Below are 17,415 nucleotides of genomic sequence, written 5' to 3' on the forward strand. Positions count from 1 at the left end.
AGTTTGGTGCGCCTACAGTGCTCGTTTAATCGGACCAGGAGCCTCCCAAATCGGGGCGATCAATGTCCAGCGTGCATTCTTTACCTGTTCATATATTTAAGGAGGAGGCGCATGACGATGAAGATGAAGCAGAAGAACTGCACGAGTTGCTCCTTTTGGACTGGCCACCGCCGTGCTGTCCACTGCCGGCCTGGGAATAACCTCCTTGGTTTCCGCTTGGCGATGGGGAAATGTCATCGTCGCCACCTCAAAAGACTCCGAATCTTGGCATAGCGGTTGTGGATTGTTGTGCAGGAGGAACGAGCAAAGGAGCGGTGCGGGTTTGTAATTGTAGAACATTTCTACTTTGCGGTCTTTGTCTAGCGCGTTGCAGTGCAATGTTCACACTATGGCAATTCCGTCGCGCATACATTTCGCTTTCATTTTCGTTGGTCAGTCAGGGCTGAAAGCGACATTACCCAGCATGTATATCAAGCTCCTTTATCCCAAAATGCTCGATTATACGCGTTGTGATGGCAACATGCTTCATATTTGGGTGCCGGATATGTCATTGATAGTCGGGCGCAGAATTCCTGTGTCAGATCAGATTTCAACCCCCTGAATCCTATGAATTTCGACAACCACATTCGGAATCATGGGTAGATCGTAGTAGATGAGATATGATTTGAAACATTTGCATCCTATACTACGTCACAGCAGCGGTTGAAATTTGCAGCTATCATGAACAAGGAGGTATTAGACTTGTTATTAATAACAACAAAGCATGGAATTTGACATATCGGATCTCGCCAAGTCCAACGAAGCGAAAATGATTGGAAAAGGCTTTCAGTACGAAAAGAGTTCCTTTTGACCGCACACTTGAGTCAGTTGCTGATACACCATAGGTTTCGATTACGAAGTTCTGACAGTTGGCAGTTGCCAAGGGTTTGGTGCTCAGGGTCCATCCATCATCAGTTAATTGACTATAGTAGCTATGATACGGAAAAGACAGTTTTTTGGAAGTCGAAGGCTGGTGCGGTCCGAAAATAGGTCAGCAAATCGAGTTACTAGCAGTCTAGGGGATAAAACCGGATGCATGTATGTATACATTTTGTTTGACTGTCTTTGACTATCTTGGTCTTGGGTTGGATTAGAATTGCGACTAGGGTTATGACGAGAGTTTCGGTTAACGACAAAATGATAAGGTTTTACATAGTCATTGGCTCCATGTAATATACGTCACTTTGACGAATGGCTCTGGGTATCATCATTTCCGATAGGAAATAAACATTTGCCGGAATTCTTGCCGTACTGCCCGCACCTGGCATAGTCACACGGCCCACATCCGACACTTCAACAAACAAGGCCAGCTTCCGAACATTTGGATTTATCTCGAGTAGTCATATTCGTTCGCGCCATCGGTCAGCGGCTAGTGTGATCGGTAGTTGCATTGACACTAGCTTTGGCCTAAAATTAGTAGAGCGACCCTTTTTCCTACGTTAAAACGTGGTGTACTCCACCGTCAGTTTCCGACAAGTAACAGAGATAGCATCATATTTATCGAGAGTTAAATCTAAATAATTGCTGTGTCTTCTAATTGCGGTCTTGGAACCGCAAGTCACACAAGCCAGGTCGGCTCGGCCCTCGCGGTTAGCTATAGTTCCGACGACTGCAAGACCCAATGTAAGTCAACCTCCTGAACTGAGAAATCTATCATGATGGGCAGCCAATGGGCAAATGCGCTGCACATTACTGGTCAACCGACAATAACCTAGCAGGGGGGGTCCACTCCTCGGCTTTCCCAGGCGCTCATCATTACGAGCTGGGTTCTGGGTTATGGGGTCAGGGATAGCGAAACGTGGGGAAACCCCACTAGTTCAATATAATGCTGCGCGAAAAAGGCATCTGGGTCTGCGGAGATCTCGGCAGGGTGTGGATCTCCTTCGCCTTTATGCGGTGCTGTCCAGAAGCATGGTGTTGATGATCATTCTCAAGACGTTAAAAGGAGATCTGCCCTTCGAGTAACTGACTAGTCAGGCGACTGGAGATACTCACATATACGCTCCAGAATTCGTCAACTCTGCTAACAGGGATCTGCGGTGTGTTTAAATACACGGCAACATAACCTCTCAAACAGTATCACCCTATACGAAACTATACACAACAACACTGCTATCATGGCGCTCTTCAACCTTATCTTCTCTCCCCTCGCCCTCCCCGCTACCTTATTAGCCCTCCTCTCCCTCTACCTGATCCCGTACTTCTTCACCTTCTCTCACCTACGCCGCATCCCCTCTCCTTTCCCCGCCCAGTTCACCAACTTCTGGCTCCTCTACACCTGCCGGCGCGGTAAACGCTACGCCTACGTGGACGCCGTGCACGCGCGCCTGGGGCCTGTAGTGCGGATCCAGCCGAACCACATCAGCATCGCAGATGACGCGGCAATTCCGCTCGTGTACGGGCACGGCAACGGGTTCCTCAAGTCGAACTTTTATGATGCGTTCGTGTCGATTCGGCGGGGTTTGTTCAATACCAGGAGTCGGGCCGAGCATACTAGGAAACGGAAGGTCATTTCGCATACGTTTGCGCCTAAGTCGGTGGGTCAGTTTGAGCCGTATATTATGGAGAATTTGGAGGTTTTTACGAGAAAGTGGGATGGGATTGTGGAGAGGACGGGGAATCATAGCAACGGATGGGCGCAGGTGGAGTGTCTTGAGTGGTTTAAGTAAGTTCACTCGATTTCCTCTCCCGCTGATATGGAATATAATGATGGGATTTTTAAAGGACGCAATGGTTCATGGGCGATGATACGGGCTCTGACAGTGTATAGCTTCGTAGCATTCGACACCATCGGCGACCTCGCCTTCGGCGCCCCCTTCGGCATGCTCGAAGCCGGCGCCGACATCACTGAGATTCGGCACTCACGCGACGCAGCACCCATCTACTCCCCGGCAGTCGAGATTCTAAACCGCCGCGGCGAAGTATCTGCCACGCTTGGTATCTATCCCCAGCTGAAAGCCTACGCCAAGTGGCTCCCGGACCCCTTCTTCAGCAACGGTCTCACCGCGGTACATAATCTCGCCGGTATCGCCATCGCCCGAGTCACAGAGCGCTTGGAAAGTCCGCCAGATATCAACCGCAAGGATCTCCTTTCCCGTTTGCAGGAGGGCCGCGATGATAAAGGGGAACCACTCGGCTTTGAGGAGTTGACTGCGGAGGCGCTGACGCAACTTATTGCGGGGAGTGACACTACGAGCAACTCCTCATGTGCGCTGCTGTACCATGTGACAAGGACTCCAGGTGTACTTCCCAAGCTTCAGGCAGAGCTGGACGCTGCTATTCCGAATGATACGAAAGTCCCCTCGTATGAAATGGTCAGGAACTTGCCTTACTTGGAAGCCGTCATCAACGAGACCCTGCGTCACCATTCAACCTCGGGAATCGGGCTGCCGAGGGAGATACCACCTGACTCTCAGGGGCTGCATTTCCGCAGTCATTATTTTCCGCCGGGAACAGTGCTGAGCGTGCCCACGTATACGATCCACCACTCGAAGGAGATTTGGGGCCCGGACGCTGACGAATTCCGGCCGGAGAGGTGGTCTACTATAACGGAGCGCCAGAAGAATGCTTTCATCCCTTTTAGTTACGGGCCTCGATCATGTGTGGGGAGAAATGTGGCGGAGATGGAGATGAAGATGATTGCCGCGACGTGGGCGAAGCGGTACGATGTCGAGCTGAGGCAGGATCTTATGGAGACGCGCGAGGGGTTCCTTCGCAAGCCGTTGGGTTTGGAAATTGCGCTCAAGAAGCGGGAATTGTGATAGCATCACATATGGACTTAGGGGATAATATGGGCAAGAGCTTTCGTCAATTGATTCATCAGAAGGCGTGGAATTGTTTATTATGCATAATAACCCATAGCATCACTACCTTGCAACATAGTGCCTTGGATGAAGCGAATCCACATCAGCGCTCCAAGCTTTTCCCTCTATGATCATCTGACTCGTGACTAGTCCAGCACCAGGCGCATTTTGTATACCCCACTCGTCAAACCCAGTAGCAACCCACAAACCTTTGACATCCTCCATCGGTCCCACAATCGGTCCAACCTCCTCTCCCTCCTCATGCTTCCTGATTTGCGCTTTATAGCACGCCTGCCTAGCAATGACACCCCCCTCACGCAGCTGCTGCGAGACACCGCTGATGGCAGTAATGACTTCGTCGCACTTTACACTCTCCACCTCTACCGTTTCCACAGATGACGGGAGGAGCGAGTCGTAGTAATCTGGTCCACTCGAGTACGCAGTCTCGAAGCCATTCAACGAGTCTTTGGGACGTGGGTAGATGTCGGCTTCAATTTCTCCTCCTCCCTCCGTCTCGATGACGGGAAACAAAACGTGCGAGGACAGGTCTCTTGAAGGGTTGAAGACGACGCTGTGCCCTTTGGGGGCAAGGAGGTGAATAGACGGGATTAGTTTCGGTGTCCAGGGGCCGGCGGCCACGAGGATGTGCGTAGCTGGGACAATGGTTTCGGCTGCGTCGCCCGTGACAGTCACGGATTTTACGACTGAGCCGGTGTCGTCGTAATTGATGCGCGAAACGGATGTGTTTAAGATGATCGATGCACCACCTGAAATGACGGCACTTGCCATGGACTGCAGGAGGAGTTTCGGGTGTGCTTGGGCTGAATCGACCGGAGTCCCGACTTCGGTGTAGTCCTCAATCGAGCCCGGGAGAAGCCAGTCGAGATTCTTAGGCGCCTTGCCGGAGACATTAATATCGGGTTCTTCAAGTTCAATCTTCAGCTTGATTTCAGCGGCGTGTACACGTCTATACCCCCATTTATCGCCACCCAGATCCTTTGCAAGCTCGGCATGCAGCTTGAAGCTTAGGGGCGCGAGGCATTTGGGCGTCGCCCATGAGGCGAGGAAGCCGCCGGCTTTACCTGAGGCGCTCTCACCGAGGTGACCTGCTTCTATGACTATTACAAAGTCCTTCTTGCTGTCGTACTGAGGGTGCTGGAGAAGGTAGTAGGCGGTGCTGATGCCGACGATGCCCCCGCCTTGGGATGGGGTGGTTAATTGACGTCATTGGGCAAAGAAGTAGGATAGTGGAGGGCGCACCGATGATTATTATCTGCTTAGCATCACTTGGCATCTTGGATGATTTATGAACAAGAATTTAAGCAAAGAAAGCATGATTTTGGGAGATTGGTATCATGAGGGCGTGGTTGGTGGAACGAATGGTCGTAGCGGGGCTGGAAATCGACTCCCAAGAAGATTTACCCTTGGACAACCCCTCGCGTTTGTCTCTATGCATGTTTCAATGAAATACTATTCACAACTGCAAATTTCAGTTTTGATTATCCTCCCATTAGTCTTATGTAGTACAAACGAGGTCACGTCACATATTACATAGGGGCTCAGGCGTACTTATATTATACTTTGAGGCGCTTAGCTATAGTCCGAGCTATATACGCCAAACACCCCCTCCAGCAATTTGAGAACCATCAATTTCCTATCTTCCGACCATCGCTGCTACCATAGTCCAGAATGCTACCAAAGAATTCGGCAAGCATACACCTTTCCTTGAAGCGGGGATTGAGAACTTCTTCGGAATATTCAGACTTTATCTTCTGCAGCCACCAGAACCGCAAGACAAACCATGATAATGATAATGCATCTGCGCATGCAGGGGCGATAGGCTCGAGATACTTGTACAGGTAGAACGTTCCGTGTTCTCGGCAGTCGGGACAAACTCGCATGCCCGGGAGTAGGAATTTTTGGATGAAAGAAAAGTACGGTTCCGTCATTGTGGGCGAGACATGGGCTTACTGCTGTTATTCCTGAGGAGGTTCGGTCATCGGATTCTTGTTTGTAAGCGTATACAATAAGGGGTACCGCTAGGAGGAATATTTAGCTTCGGCAATCTCACAGATTATAGTGAGACATCAGTTAGCAGTACTAAGTTCCACTTTAAACAATAGCGGCCTTTCCTCTTCGTGGGAGTGGAGAGTTTTAGGATATTTCCTTGCGTTGATACAAAGTCTTTGTCCAATATCTACGAGGTCCGACGGGGCGTCTTTGCTCAGTTCCACAATGATCTACGACAAGGCTGGGCATTCTACCCCAGGATTTTGCAGTACTTCGATGAAACCCATTTGCACTGCAGTTAACTCATGACTTTTGCATTAACGTCACCCACAGGTCATTGCCCCACACGGGTCTTTGCCCAACTTTTCAAGAAATCTTGACTTTCCATCTTTACTTATATAATTCTTCCCTTCCACAACATGGCACGCAAATCTAGTGAAGCTAATCTTCAATTAGCCATCCAAACTAAACGACGCGATCCTCACCTAAGTTGGAACAAGCTTGGTAAAATCTTCAAAGTCGACCATAAGACATTGAAGCGCCGTTACGAAGGCGTACAACCATTACACATTACTAACATGTCCAAACGGAAAATGACCGAAACCGAAGAGAATACGATTACCCGACGCGTAATTGAGCTAGATTCGCGAACTTTTCCTCCCCGGCTTCGATACGTTGAAGAAATGGCGAATATCCTCCGACGCAACCGCGACGCGTCACCCGTCGGCAAGAACTGGGCCTCGAGCTTCGTATGGCGACAACCAGACCTCCGGACGCGTTTAAATCGTCGAATAGGTTACCATCGGGCATTCTTCGAAGATCCTGTCGCGTATCGCGGTTATTTTAAGCGTGTTGCCGACACAATAGCGAAGCACGGCATCCAGCCGGAGGATATCTACAACTTTGACGAGACGGGCCTTTTAATGGGCATGATCTCAACCGGCATGGTCGTTACGAGTACCGAAAGACGTGGAAGGCCTAGCCAAGCCCAGAAAGGCAATAGGGAATGGGTTACTGCCATTCAGGCGGCCAATTGCCAAGGCTGGGCGGTGCCGCCGTACATCATCTTCGCGGCCAAAGTTCACCTCGCTTCGTGGTATCGCGACACCACATTACCGGGCAATTGGGTCGTTGATCTATCCCACAACGGATGGACAACGAATGATATTGGTCTCAGCTGGGCAGCTCACTTCGATCTGCACACACGCGATCGTACGAAGGGTGTCAAACGCCTCCTGATCCTTGACGGTCACGAAAGCCATCACTCGATGGATTTCGAACAATACTGCAAGGACCATGGCATCATTACCCTTCCTATGCCTGCCCATTCATCCCATAAGCTCCAGCCTCTCGACTTGGTGCCTTTTAGTGTTTTGAAACGGGCGTACGGTATGTTTGTTGAGGGTTTGATGCGACGGCATCATACCCACGTTGCGAAGGAGGATTTCCTTGCCGGTTTTTTGGAGGCGTTTGGCGCTGCTTTTACTGAAAAAAACATCAGATCTGGTTTCGAAGCAGCTGGAATTGTCCCTTTTGACCCCAACAGGGTTATATCTGCCCTGGATGTCGCAGAAGTCGCGCGTACACCCTCTGCCGACCCAGAACTCCTACCCCCTATTTGGACTTCTAAGACACCTACTACCACCCTTGAAGCCGAATCGCAGTCAACGTTGATTAAGAATAGCGTTCAGAGGCATCAAGACAGCTCTCCGACGCATATTCTTCATTCAATTGACTCGATTGCAAAGGCTACGCATGCAATGATGCAAGAGAATGTTATCTTGCGTCGCGAGAACGAAGAGCTTCGCCAGACTAACCATGTGCTAAGCAAACGTCGCAGAACCAAAAACAAGCAAATCCAGTATGGTGGGCCACTTAATATAGAAGACGCACAAGTTCTACGGGCTATTAGGGGTGATACGGGTTTGGAAAGTGAGGAAGAGGGTGAAAGTAGTCGTCCTACAAGGAGGAGGGCAACGGGTGCTAGGCACTGTGGCATTTGCAGAGGAACTGGACATAATGCGCGAACTTGTCAGGCAGATGTAGAAACAGATAATGAAAAGAATACTGATTAATTTCTTGGATGAATACGGGTTGTTGTTGATCTATCTAAGATTAAAGGTTGGGAGGTCGTGAAAAGTTGGGCAAAGACCCGTGTGGGGCATTGACCTGTGGGTGACGTTATCTATGATTACAATACTACCTATAGGCGCTCTGAAGTTTACTCTCTACTCTCATATCTAGCAGAATATATTACCACATCGCTTGCTCCTCCCAGTTGTAAACTAGTGTCTATATTCAAGCAGTCATACTCACTCCTTGGCACACTCAGACAGTGTACCGGAAGAAACTCGCGTTGTCGCCCTTCTCTCTCTCCAAGGCCCGCTCCTCATCAGTGTACTCAGACGGAGGCTTGTACTCGCGGTCTCGGCGCGCGTTCTCCTTACGCAGGTAGAGGGTCATAAAAATACAGAGGATAAGCGACATGGTTTCGGTGGCAATCAAGGTACCATGGCCGGAATAGAACATGGGCGCATCCTTAGTGCGGTACATGAATCCGGCAATGGCTCCGCTCAGGTTTCCGAATCCGACATGCATGGCTAAAGGGATCAATCGTTAATTAAAATAGTGTCTCGGGTGAGTGCAAAATGACAACATACCGATACCAACTCCACGCTTGGTGGAACCACCGATGTTGTTCCCGTTCCACGCGACACTTTGCGGGATATTCGGGAACATACCCATAGCAGCAAGGAAAGTTCCCGCGTATTTCAGCCTGTTGTTGCTGGAGCATATCTGGAAAATGAAGCCTAAGATGGCGACAAGGTTGAAGAAGATCATGTAAATACCGCGCTGGCCATGTCGATCCGCCAACCAACCGCTACCGATGCAGCAGATACAGGCGGCGATAAAAGGAGGTACGGTCATGAGCTGAGCCGTCTTATCGTTGGTGTATCCTAGATTCTTAACGATGGTAGGCAGGAATATGGAAAAGGAGTAGAGAGGTATGGAAATGCCGATCGAGATAAACATGTGCACCCAGATCTTCCAGTCTTTCAATGCATGCCAGAAGTACCGCATGTCGAATTCGTCGGAAAGGGATGAGCGGTCTTCTTCCAGCCGGCGGAGAACTTCGATCTTCTCCTCGGCTTTGAGAAATTTGGCCGTATCGGGGTAGTCGTTCATGATGAAGAAGGCGACGATGGCTGTTTATAGGGTTAGTTTAATGGCGCGATCCGAAATCAGAGGAGTGAGTGGGGGAATTTACCGACAATGATGGTAAGTATTCCTTCAAGAACTGCAAAATTGTCATTAAAGTTTCTAAGGAATTCATTATCGGTGCTGCTCACTGAAGATCCAGGCCCATCCACGACGACCACCGACACCGTCCATTTCGACGATACCACGGGCTAAAAGACCACCAAAAGCACCAGCCGCTGTAGCTGCCGAGAAGAAGATGGCCATTCGTAAGCCGCACTCATGCCGCTTGTACCACAGAGTAATGCTACACAGACACAGATCAGAAACATGCAAATGTGGGGAACGGACAATATCATCATGTAACTCACTAGTATGCAATACCGGGAAACAGACCTGCCTCCGCGATTCCAAGTGCGCATCGAGCAGCGATAAGACCAGCGTAATTGGTAACCGTCCCCATGGCAGCGCAAGTTACACCCCACAAGACCATGATGAAGGGAATCCAGATCGAAGGACGGAATCGCTTCATGGCCAAGTTGGACGGGATCTCAGCTGCGACATAAAATGGGAAGAAGACGCTGATGGCAATGTTGTAGTCGAGGCTCTGGGGGTTCATTCCCAGCGACGACTCGAGCCCGGCGAGACGCGCATTGCCGATGTTGGTGCGGTCTAGGAAACTGAGCAGGTACAGCAATGCGAGTAAAGGGATTAGATTGTAATCGATCTTGCGCATCAGCTTTTTGGTAGATAAGGTGTCAAACCCGCCACTGGCTCGCTCAACGGTGTTGAGTTCCTGTGAGTTAACTTTGACTTCCTTGGTTGCGTCAAAGCTCGGTATGGATGAGCCCTCAGATTGGATGGGTTCCTTGACGTCCATTGTAACGAATAATGAACAGATTTCGTGATTGGGAATGATAAAATGGAAGTGTAGGAATCAAAGAGGTGAACGATTCATGAATTCAAAGGACAAGTGAACAGAGTGAGTGTTCACTGTCCGAAAATAGTTATGTCTTGCCAGGAAGTCACAGGCAGCGGTAGTGCCATGACGACGAACGGTTTTGTGAGAGTCTCCACGACATGAAAGAGTTCTCTGTAACTTCTTTATCAGGACAGGGGGAAGATAGTTCTGTGCATTCGTCCGGGACCCGCAGGATGGGCACCTCTCCAGCAGGTTACAGTTGGCCAGGGTTAGAAATTTTATAGCGCAGTAAAGTTAATCAGGGTCAGAAATTTTCTAACCCTGGCCAAGTCTTGCCAAGCTACCGCTAACGATAGTCTAACTAAACAAATCATTACCACAGTACTAGAGAAAAGCTTATATACGGAGTAAATATATAGCTACAAGTATCTACTATATACTACTAAGAATAGGCTTTGGGAAATATCTATACGATTGTATTCCTACACATAAAGTAATCTTTATTTACATATATGTCAGAGAACAGAATGCCATAGGCACCAGTGGGTGTCAGGACACTGAACGCAGGACACCGGCGGGCCGCCGGAGCGGTGTTTCGGACAAAAGACTCCCGAATCATGATTACAATCTATGTGAAGCTTTGGGATGACGAGAGTCAAGATCCTTGGCATCGCCGACCCTGCTGTTATGCCGGGTCCAAGCGGCGGCCTAGCTATCTATATAAGGACCATCTCGAAGTAGGATAGGGAAGGAGTTGTCAGAGCCACAAGTGTCATCCGAGGCGGGCCGGCTTCCACCAGGTAGGAAGCCGTTTGTGGCGGCTAGAGAGCCGCTTGTGGCGAATGAGAGCCGTTGAAGCCGTTTGCAGCGGATAGGGAATCGCTTGGTTGCAGATAAGGAGCCGCTGTCCAAGATATTGGCCGAAGTCGGAGGAACACAGACATACGGAAGCAAACATCCAGAATCCAAGAGAGAACCTCGGCTGGCTATAAGTAAGGAGTCGAGACGGAGGAAGATAGAGAGGGCAGAGATCAATGCATCACCGTGGGCACCCCTACCTGAGACCGCCAGTGACCACCCGGTGCTACGTAGGAGGGACGCCCGTTACTCCCCATCACTCTGTACTATTGCCTTCGGCCTAGCCGTACCCTGACAATATATCTATAGATCCGGATACTACTACGTTTATACAGTATAGACTAACATTGTATAAGAGTTATATAAGCGATATAGAGGTTATATATATACTATATATATATTGAAACGGGGTCAGGCGGTCGGTAGGATATACTCACCACCTAACACACGAAAAGACGGCTCCAGCACCAACAGATCCTATCTGTTGGTCGGATGTGCCTCTGCTACTGGCCACGAGATAATTCACAGACAGGAAGCCTGGCTCTGGGAATCGAATTGAAGCTGTCAGTGGCACTGGGTCGGTCTGATCAGGACAAGATGAAGGCTTCTGTAGTTGTCAAGGCTAGGATAAGAACAGAATAATGGATTGGTGAAAGCTACGTCTCAGAGCACATGTGTGTGAAAACGAATAAACTCAAGATTGACTGACTGACTGGAAAAGAAAACAGAGAAGATGATGATAATGATCAGGATCATGTGGGGCGAGGTGGTCCTCGGTCTCAGTATCCTCCCCGCCCCTGTCACCCATTTGCACTGATGTCCGGCCTGGCCCCACTACAATATATTTCGTACTTACTAGAGAAACTTAAACTATATTAACGTAGTCCACAAGCGAACGGGTCACCCAACCGAACGGGTCACGCCCATAGCAAAAAATAGAACTAAACTTCCTAACTTTACCACGCAACTAATTCTCGATGGATTCTGCTCAAAAAGAATCTCAATTACTCCTTGCAACTCAGGCTATCAGAAATGACTCAACACTTAGTATCCGACGTGCTGCAACAATCTACAAAGTCTCGAATACTACTCTCTAGGCGCGTCTTCAAAAACGTCAATCACGTCGCAATATCGAAGCCAACGGTCGGAATTTATTATTATTATTAAAAATAATAATATTAAATACGCCGTAGGTGTTAACCCTCGGTACCTCTACAAGTACTCCCTTAAGGGGCTATAGATGATATAGCGGGCCCTTAAGCCGCGTCGGGCGGTTATACAGGTAAACTTGTAGCCAAACGACTACTAAACCTCCTGTCCCTCCCTAAGTCTGTGCTACAACCCCTGCCTGAACTACCGATAAGCGTGGTAATGTGGCACTTAAATTCGTCCTCAGGGGTGGGATGCTGCTGATGTGCAGAAGATGCTCGACTATTTTTTTGTCGCGACAAGTCGTAGTATCTGCTAATTGGGGTTCTCGTCGAGCGTATACATCTCAACCATACGCTCAAGTGGATAGACCGTAACGTGGTCTAGACGCTCGCAAGAATCGCGGCGAGGGGGCGTGCTGCGCGCCTTCTATCGTGAGGGGACGGGTTCGCCGACGAGCGTTATCGGATAGGCGAGGTCCGATAAGGGGTCGGATTAACGATTCGAATTCTGGACCGGCTGTCGAGTTATATTCCGCCGACGTAGTGCTTGACGGTCGACTGGCTAGGATGCTCGTAATCCTAAACTGCACCAATCTCCCTATTATCGCTAGGTAGGCGAAGTCAACAAGGTGGGCAGCGCGCCGTAAGGGTTGACTAAACCCCCTTGTGTGTCAGCTGCGGGATTCGAACCCGCGACTCGTCACCAACCCAAGTGGGGGGGGCTCAAATCGGGACTTATCTACCAGCGAAGTGACCAACTACACCAGCCGACTATTATTATTAAATACGCCGTAGGCTCGAAGCCCCCGGTACCTCTGCTAGTACTCCCGTATGTCAAACCGTGCCCTAATGGCTGGACTAAATACATACGCTGCGTCGTCGGTTCGCCCTATTGGCGACTGCGTTGCGTTCACTACCATACTACGTTGGTTCTCAACCTACCAACAAAGTCCCCCCTGAGAAGATCGATGCTATCTGGGCCTTGAAGCTGTCCGACCCGTCCCTAGCAGCCACCTTACAATAGTCCCACTAACTACTGGTTCTCCTGTTGCCGTTGCGAGGTCTCTGCGAGAGTATAGTGGCCGTGGTGCGATGGCGGCCCGTAATCGTTCCCTCGGTCCTTCCAACAGCCCGCAAAAGAGGATTACGTGCTCTGCCGTCTCAGGGGCGTCGCCACAGCGGCATAGCGGCGAGTACACGCCAAAAGCCCCTGTCTTGAATAAGAAGGCTGCTAGTCCTATTTTTTCCGTCCTGATCTGGCACAGCGTAGACGCTTCCAGTCGGTTCAGGCCGAAATACTTGCCCCCTTTCGGTATCTGCATCGAAGGGCCCTCCGGTTCCTCAGCGATGGCGCGTCGCTGGCGATCGTGATGCTCTGCTCCGGTGAGCCATCTCTTCCTCCAGTGGCCAAGGAGGGCAGCCGGGACCTCCTTTTCCTCACTCATCCACTCGGAGCCCCGGGCCTCCTTCTCCATAGTGTACTCTGCCGGTCGGAGTAGCTGCGACGTGTCACGACCTGGGTTGCATCGTATTGGTAGAGACCTCGATTAGGTGCTATCGACGAAGATTCTACTCTAAGGAGCGAAGGAAAGAAGATCACAACTTAGGTTTGAGGGAGCGCGACTAAGTCGTCCACGCTTGGCGAGGCTCCTACAAGGGTTATGGTTGCTTCCCATCTGACACTGCCATGGCAGGTGTTCCAGCTGTAAGTCACCTGGTTGTAGTGAGTCTGCGAGGGTTGACCTTCACACGACGCCTGCTTCCTCTTCGCCGGCCTATCCTGCCGGAGTATATGTGACGCTTTAGCGCTCGCGCTGCGAAGCAGATTTCTCTTCCCGCTAAGCCGTAGCCGTTCTTCAAACTTAGCAGCCCGGGCACTAAGATAGAGGTCTAGTGGCGGGATTGCTGCTTCTGCTTCCAGGTGGCGAACCGGCGTCGCTTTGTGGGCGCCACAGACTACCCGGAGGCACTCGTTCTGTATCCCCATCAGGCTCTTAGCTGGCCCTGCCGGTTCCTCACTTATAGTATGCCACGCAGTCGCCCCGAAGGCGATCCCGCTACGGATAACCACCGTATATAACAGCCTCGCCCGTATAAGATCGCAGCCCCACGACATATTGACTAGCTTTGTCAGGGCTAGCTTTTGAGTTGCCATTTTTGTTTTAACACGCTCAACATGGGCGTGCCACGTCAGTTTGCGGTCGAACCAGACTCCTAGGAACCTCGCTGAGACTACCGGCGACACTGTGGCGTCCCCAAGGCGAATACTTTGCGGCAAGGGCTCTCGGGCCTTAGTAAAGTGCATTAGCTCACTCTTGTCAGGAGCGAACTCCATCCCGTGCATCACTGCCCACCGCTGAACGAAGTTGGAGGCCCAGTCGCAGGACTGAGGATGGGCCTCGCAGCTCGAGAAAAAGTCGCTGGTCGGAATTTAACAAAACTAGAAGAAAATACTATTATTCAAAGGATAATTGAGCTAGATTCGCAAGCATTTCCTCCCCGGCTAAGTGCTGTTGAAGATATGGCAAACCGACTGCTACGCGACCGCGACGCGTTACGCGTCGGCAAGAACTGGGCCTCCAACTTCGTTAAGCGACAACCACAGCTCAAGACGGTATTCAGCCGTAAATACGACTATTCTCGGGCCTTATGCGAAGATCCAGAGCTTATTCAAGGCTGGTTTGACCTTGTGCGCAATACAATTGCGAAATATGGGATCGCCGATGCCGACATCTACAATTTCGACGAGACCGGCTTTATGATAGGTCAGATTACCGCATCGATGGTTGTTCCGAGCTCTGAAAGGAAAGGCAAGCCTAGGCTAGCCCAGCCTGGCAATCGGGAATGGGCTACGGTGATCCAGGGCGTCAATTCCCAAGGCTGGACGGTTCCGCCATACATCATTGTCAAGGGCCAATACCACCTCTCTTCCTGGTACGAAAACGACGCGTTGCCGAAGGACTGGATGATCGCCGTGAGCCCAAATGGTTGGACTACGAACGAATTGACCGCAGATTGGCTAAAACACTTTGACAAATACACCAAAGGCCGGAAATCGGGTGTATATCGCCTTCTTATCCTGGATGGCCACGAAAGCCACCATTCCGACGCCTTTGAGCAATATTGCAAAGAGAACAAGATTATTACACTTTGTATGCCTGCCCACTCTTCTCATATCCTCCAGCCACTAGATGTGGCATGTTTTGCGCCGTTAAAAAAGGCCTACGGCTCGCAAATTGAGAAGCTCGTCCGAGCCCGGATTTCGCATATCACAAAGGAGGACTTTCTTCCGGCATTTTGCGACGCGTTCAAGAAGAGCCTGACCGAAAGCAATATTCGTGCAGGCTTTCAAGGGGCTGGGCTTGTGCCTTTAAGCCCAGATATTGTTATTGAGAAGCTGGATGTGAAATTACAGACTCCAACGTCCTCCCGGCCCCCTACACGGGAAACCCTTCCTTGGGCTTCTCGGACGCCAAACAACCCAACCGAGGCTACTTCGCAATCCGAATTTGTTAAATCTCGAATTGCCAGGCATCAAAATAGCTCCCCGACGTCAATTTACGATGCTATCGATCAGTTTTCGAAAGAAGCGCGGAGTATTATGCATAAGATGGCTTTACTCCAAGCTGAGGTCGCCGAACTTCGAGAGGCAAATGCTCTAATTAGCAAGCGGCGCAGGGCCAAAAAAACACGAGTACGGCTTGGAGGATCACTTAATTCACAAGACGTACAAGATCTTCAAGATCAAAAGGACGTTGCGCAGCAAGTACAGCAGGAAATGCGTGGAAATAGCGCTGGATCAAATCGTGGCCAGCCACGGCAACGGCGCTGTGGCGTATGCGGGAAGACCGGGCATAACGCGCAAACCTGTCAGGTAGAGATAGAATCATCTGGGCAAGAGTATTCTGAGTAGTTTTAATTGATTTACGGCGTTGTGGTTGCGAAATCGTGTTGAATTCCATGTTTTGCTAGTTGGCGTGACCCGTTCGGTTGGGTGACCCGTTCGCTTGTGGACTACGTTATATTATAGCAACTACTTCTATTACTATTCCCCTAACTAAACTTGATCTTTATCCAATTAGTATATAATTAGTAGTTATATTCTTTATATATATTTTAGTATATACCTTACTTGCTTACCTTTTAATTTTCGTAAAAGTAGCGCTTATTATCTTCTAGGGATATATTTAGTATATAAACCATATATATATTATTATTATTATTAAATACGCCGTAGGCTCGAAGCCCCCGGTACCTCTACTAGTACTCCCGTATGTCAAACCGTGCCCTAATGGCTGGACTAAATACATACGCTGCGTCGTCGGTTCGCCCTATTGGCGACTGCGTTACGTCCACTACCATACTACGTTGGTTCTCAACCTACCAACAAAGTCCCCCCTGAGAAGATCGATGCTATCTGGGCCTTGAAGCTGTCCGACCCGTCCCTAGCAGCCACCTTACAATAGTCCCACTAACTACTGGTTCTCCTGTTGCCGTTGCGAGGTCTCTGCGAGAGTATAGTGGCCGTGGTGCGATGGTGTCAGAGAACAGAATGCCATAGGCACCAGTGGGTGTCAGGACACTGAACGCAAGACACCGGTGGGGCGCCGGAGGGGTGTTTCGGACAAAAGACTCCCGAGTCATGATTACAATCTATGTGAAGCTTTGGGATGACGAGAGTCAAGATCCTTGGCATCGCCGACCCTGCTGTTATGCCGGGTCCAAGCGGCGGCCTAGCTATCTATATAAGGACCATCTCGAAGTAGGATAGGGAAGGAGCAGAGATCAATGCATCACCGTGGGCACCCCTACCTGAGACCGCCAGTGACCACCCGGTGCTACGTAGGAGGGACGCCCGTTACTCCCCATCACTCTGTACTATTGCCTTCGGCCTAGCCGTACCCTGACAGATGGCGGCCCGTAATCGTTCCCTCGGTCCTTCCAACAGCCCGCAAAAGAGGATTACGTGCTCTGCCGTCTCAGGGGCGTCGCCACAGCGGCATAGCGGCGAAACCATATATATAGTATTATACCCGTAATAGTATAATATCTCATATATAAAACATATATACCTAAGAGACGGGTGCATATATTCTATATATAAGATACTATAAAAGTCTGATGCAATACTTTATATCTAATTTAGTAAGCTATCCTTAGCACGAACTTGGCCAGGGTTAGACATATTTTTGACCCTGATCAACTTAGCTGCGCCACAAATTTCTACCCCTGGCCAACTGTACGCTCTCTCACAGTCATTGGTGTCTTGGTGAGCATTAGAGTTAGTAAGAAGGACAAAGCTGACAGCGCATGCGTACCCTACATACTCATGTGTAGTAAATATTTCGTCAAGAAGCACTTGCGCGAAGGCTGACTGAGCTAGACCCAAGACGGGTAGTTGCACCGTAGGCTATATGTTGTGTGGCCCTTGGCG

General features: G+C 50.0%; 3 protein-coding genes and 1 non-coding gene across 4 annotated transcripts; 1 reads left to right on the forward strand and 3 right to left on the reverse strand.

Annotated features, from left to right (window-relative positions):
* Positions 1–2,156: 2,156 nt before the first annotated feature.
* On the forward strand, positions 2,157–3,800 carry BCR38DRAFT_459991 (cytochrome P450; the record flags this gene model as incomplete). The annotated part of the gene is made up of 2 exons (XM_040862357.1): positions 2,157–2,704; positions 2,810–3,800. 2 exons carry the CDS (start codon positions 2,157–2,159, stop codon positions 3,798–3,800), a joined length of 1,539 nt encoding a protein of 512 aa, XP_040712437.1.
* Positions 3,801–3,892: 92 nt separating this feature from the next.
* Positions 3,893–5,195, reverse strand: BCR38DRAFT_443560 (FAD dependent oxidoreductase). The gene is made up of 2 exons (XM_040860891.1): positions 5,103–5,195; positions 3,893–5,041 (listed from the first exon to the last, which is right to left on the reverse strand). Exons 1-2 carry the CDS (start codon positions 5,134–5,136, stop codon positions 3,906–3,908), a joined length of 1,170 nt encoding a protein of 389 aa, XP_040712438.1. The 5' UTR covers positions 5,137–5,195; the 3' UTR covers positions 3,893–3,905.
* Positions 5,196–8,066: 2,871 nt separating this feature from the next.
* BCR38DRAFT_398041 (putative nicotinamide mononucleotide transmembrane transporter protein) lies at positions 8,067–10,159 on the reverse strand. The gene is made up of 5 exons (XM_040857682.1): positions 9,422–10,159; positions 9,203–9,357; positions 9,121–9,150; positions 8,513–9,058; positions 8,067–8,452 (listed from the first exon to the last, which is right to left on the reverse strand). The coding sequence occupies exons 1-5, from the start codon at positions 9,928–9,930 to the stop codon at positions 8,181–8,183; spliced, it is 1,512 nt and encodes a 503-aa protein (XP_040712439.1). The 5' UTR covers positions 9,931–10,159; the 3' UTR covers positions 8,067–8,180.
* A 2,491-nt stretch (positions 10,160–12,650) lies between these two features.
* On the reverse strand, positions 12,651–12,753 carry BCR38DRAFT_t287. The gene has a single exon. It is a non-coding gene; the product is annotated as a tRNA-Thr (tRNA).
* Between the last annotated feature and the right edge of the window lie 4,662 nt (positions 12,754–17,415).

The sequence above is a fragment of the Pseudomassariella vexata genome (genome assembly GCF_002105095.1).
Source record: "Pseudomassariella vexata strain CBS 129021 chromosome Unknown BCR38scaffold_12, whole genome shotgun sequence".
NCBI lineage: Eukaryota > Fungi > Ascomycota > Sordariomycetes > Amphisphaeriales > Pseudomassariaceae > Pseudomassariella > Pseudomassariella vexata.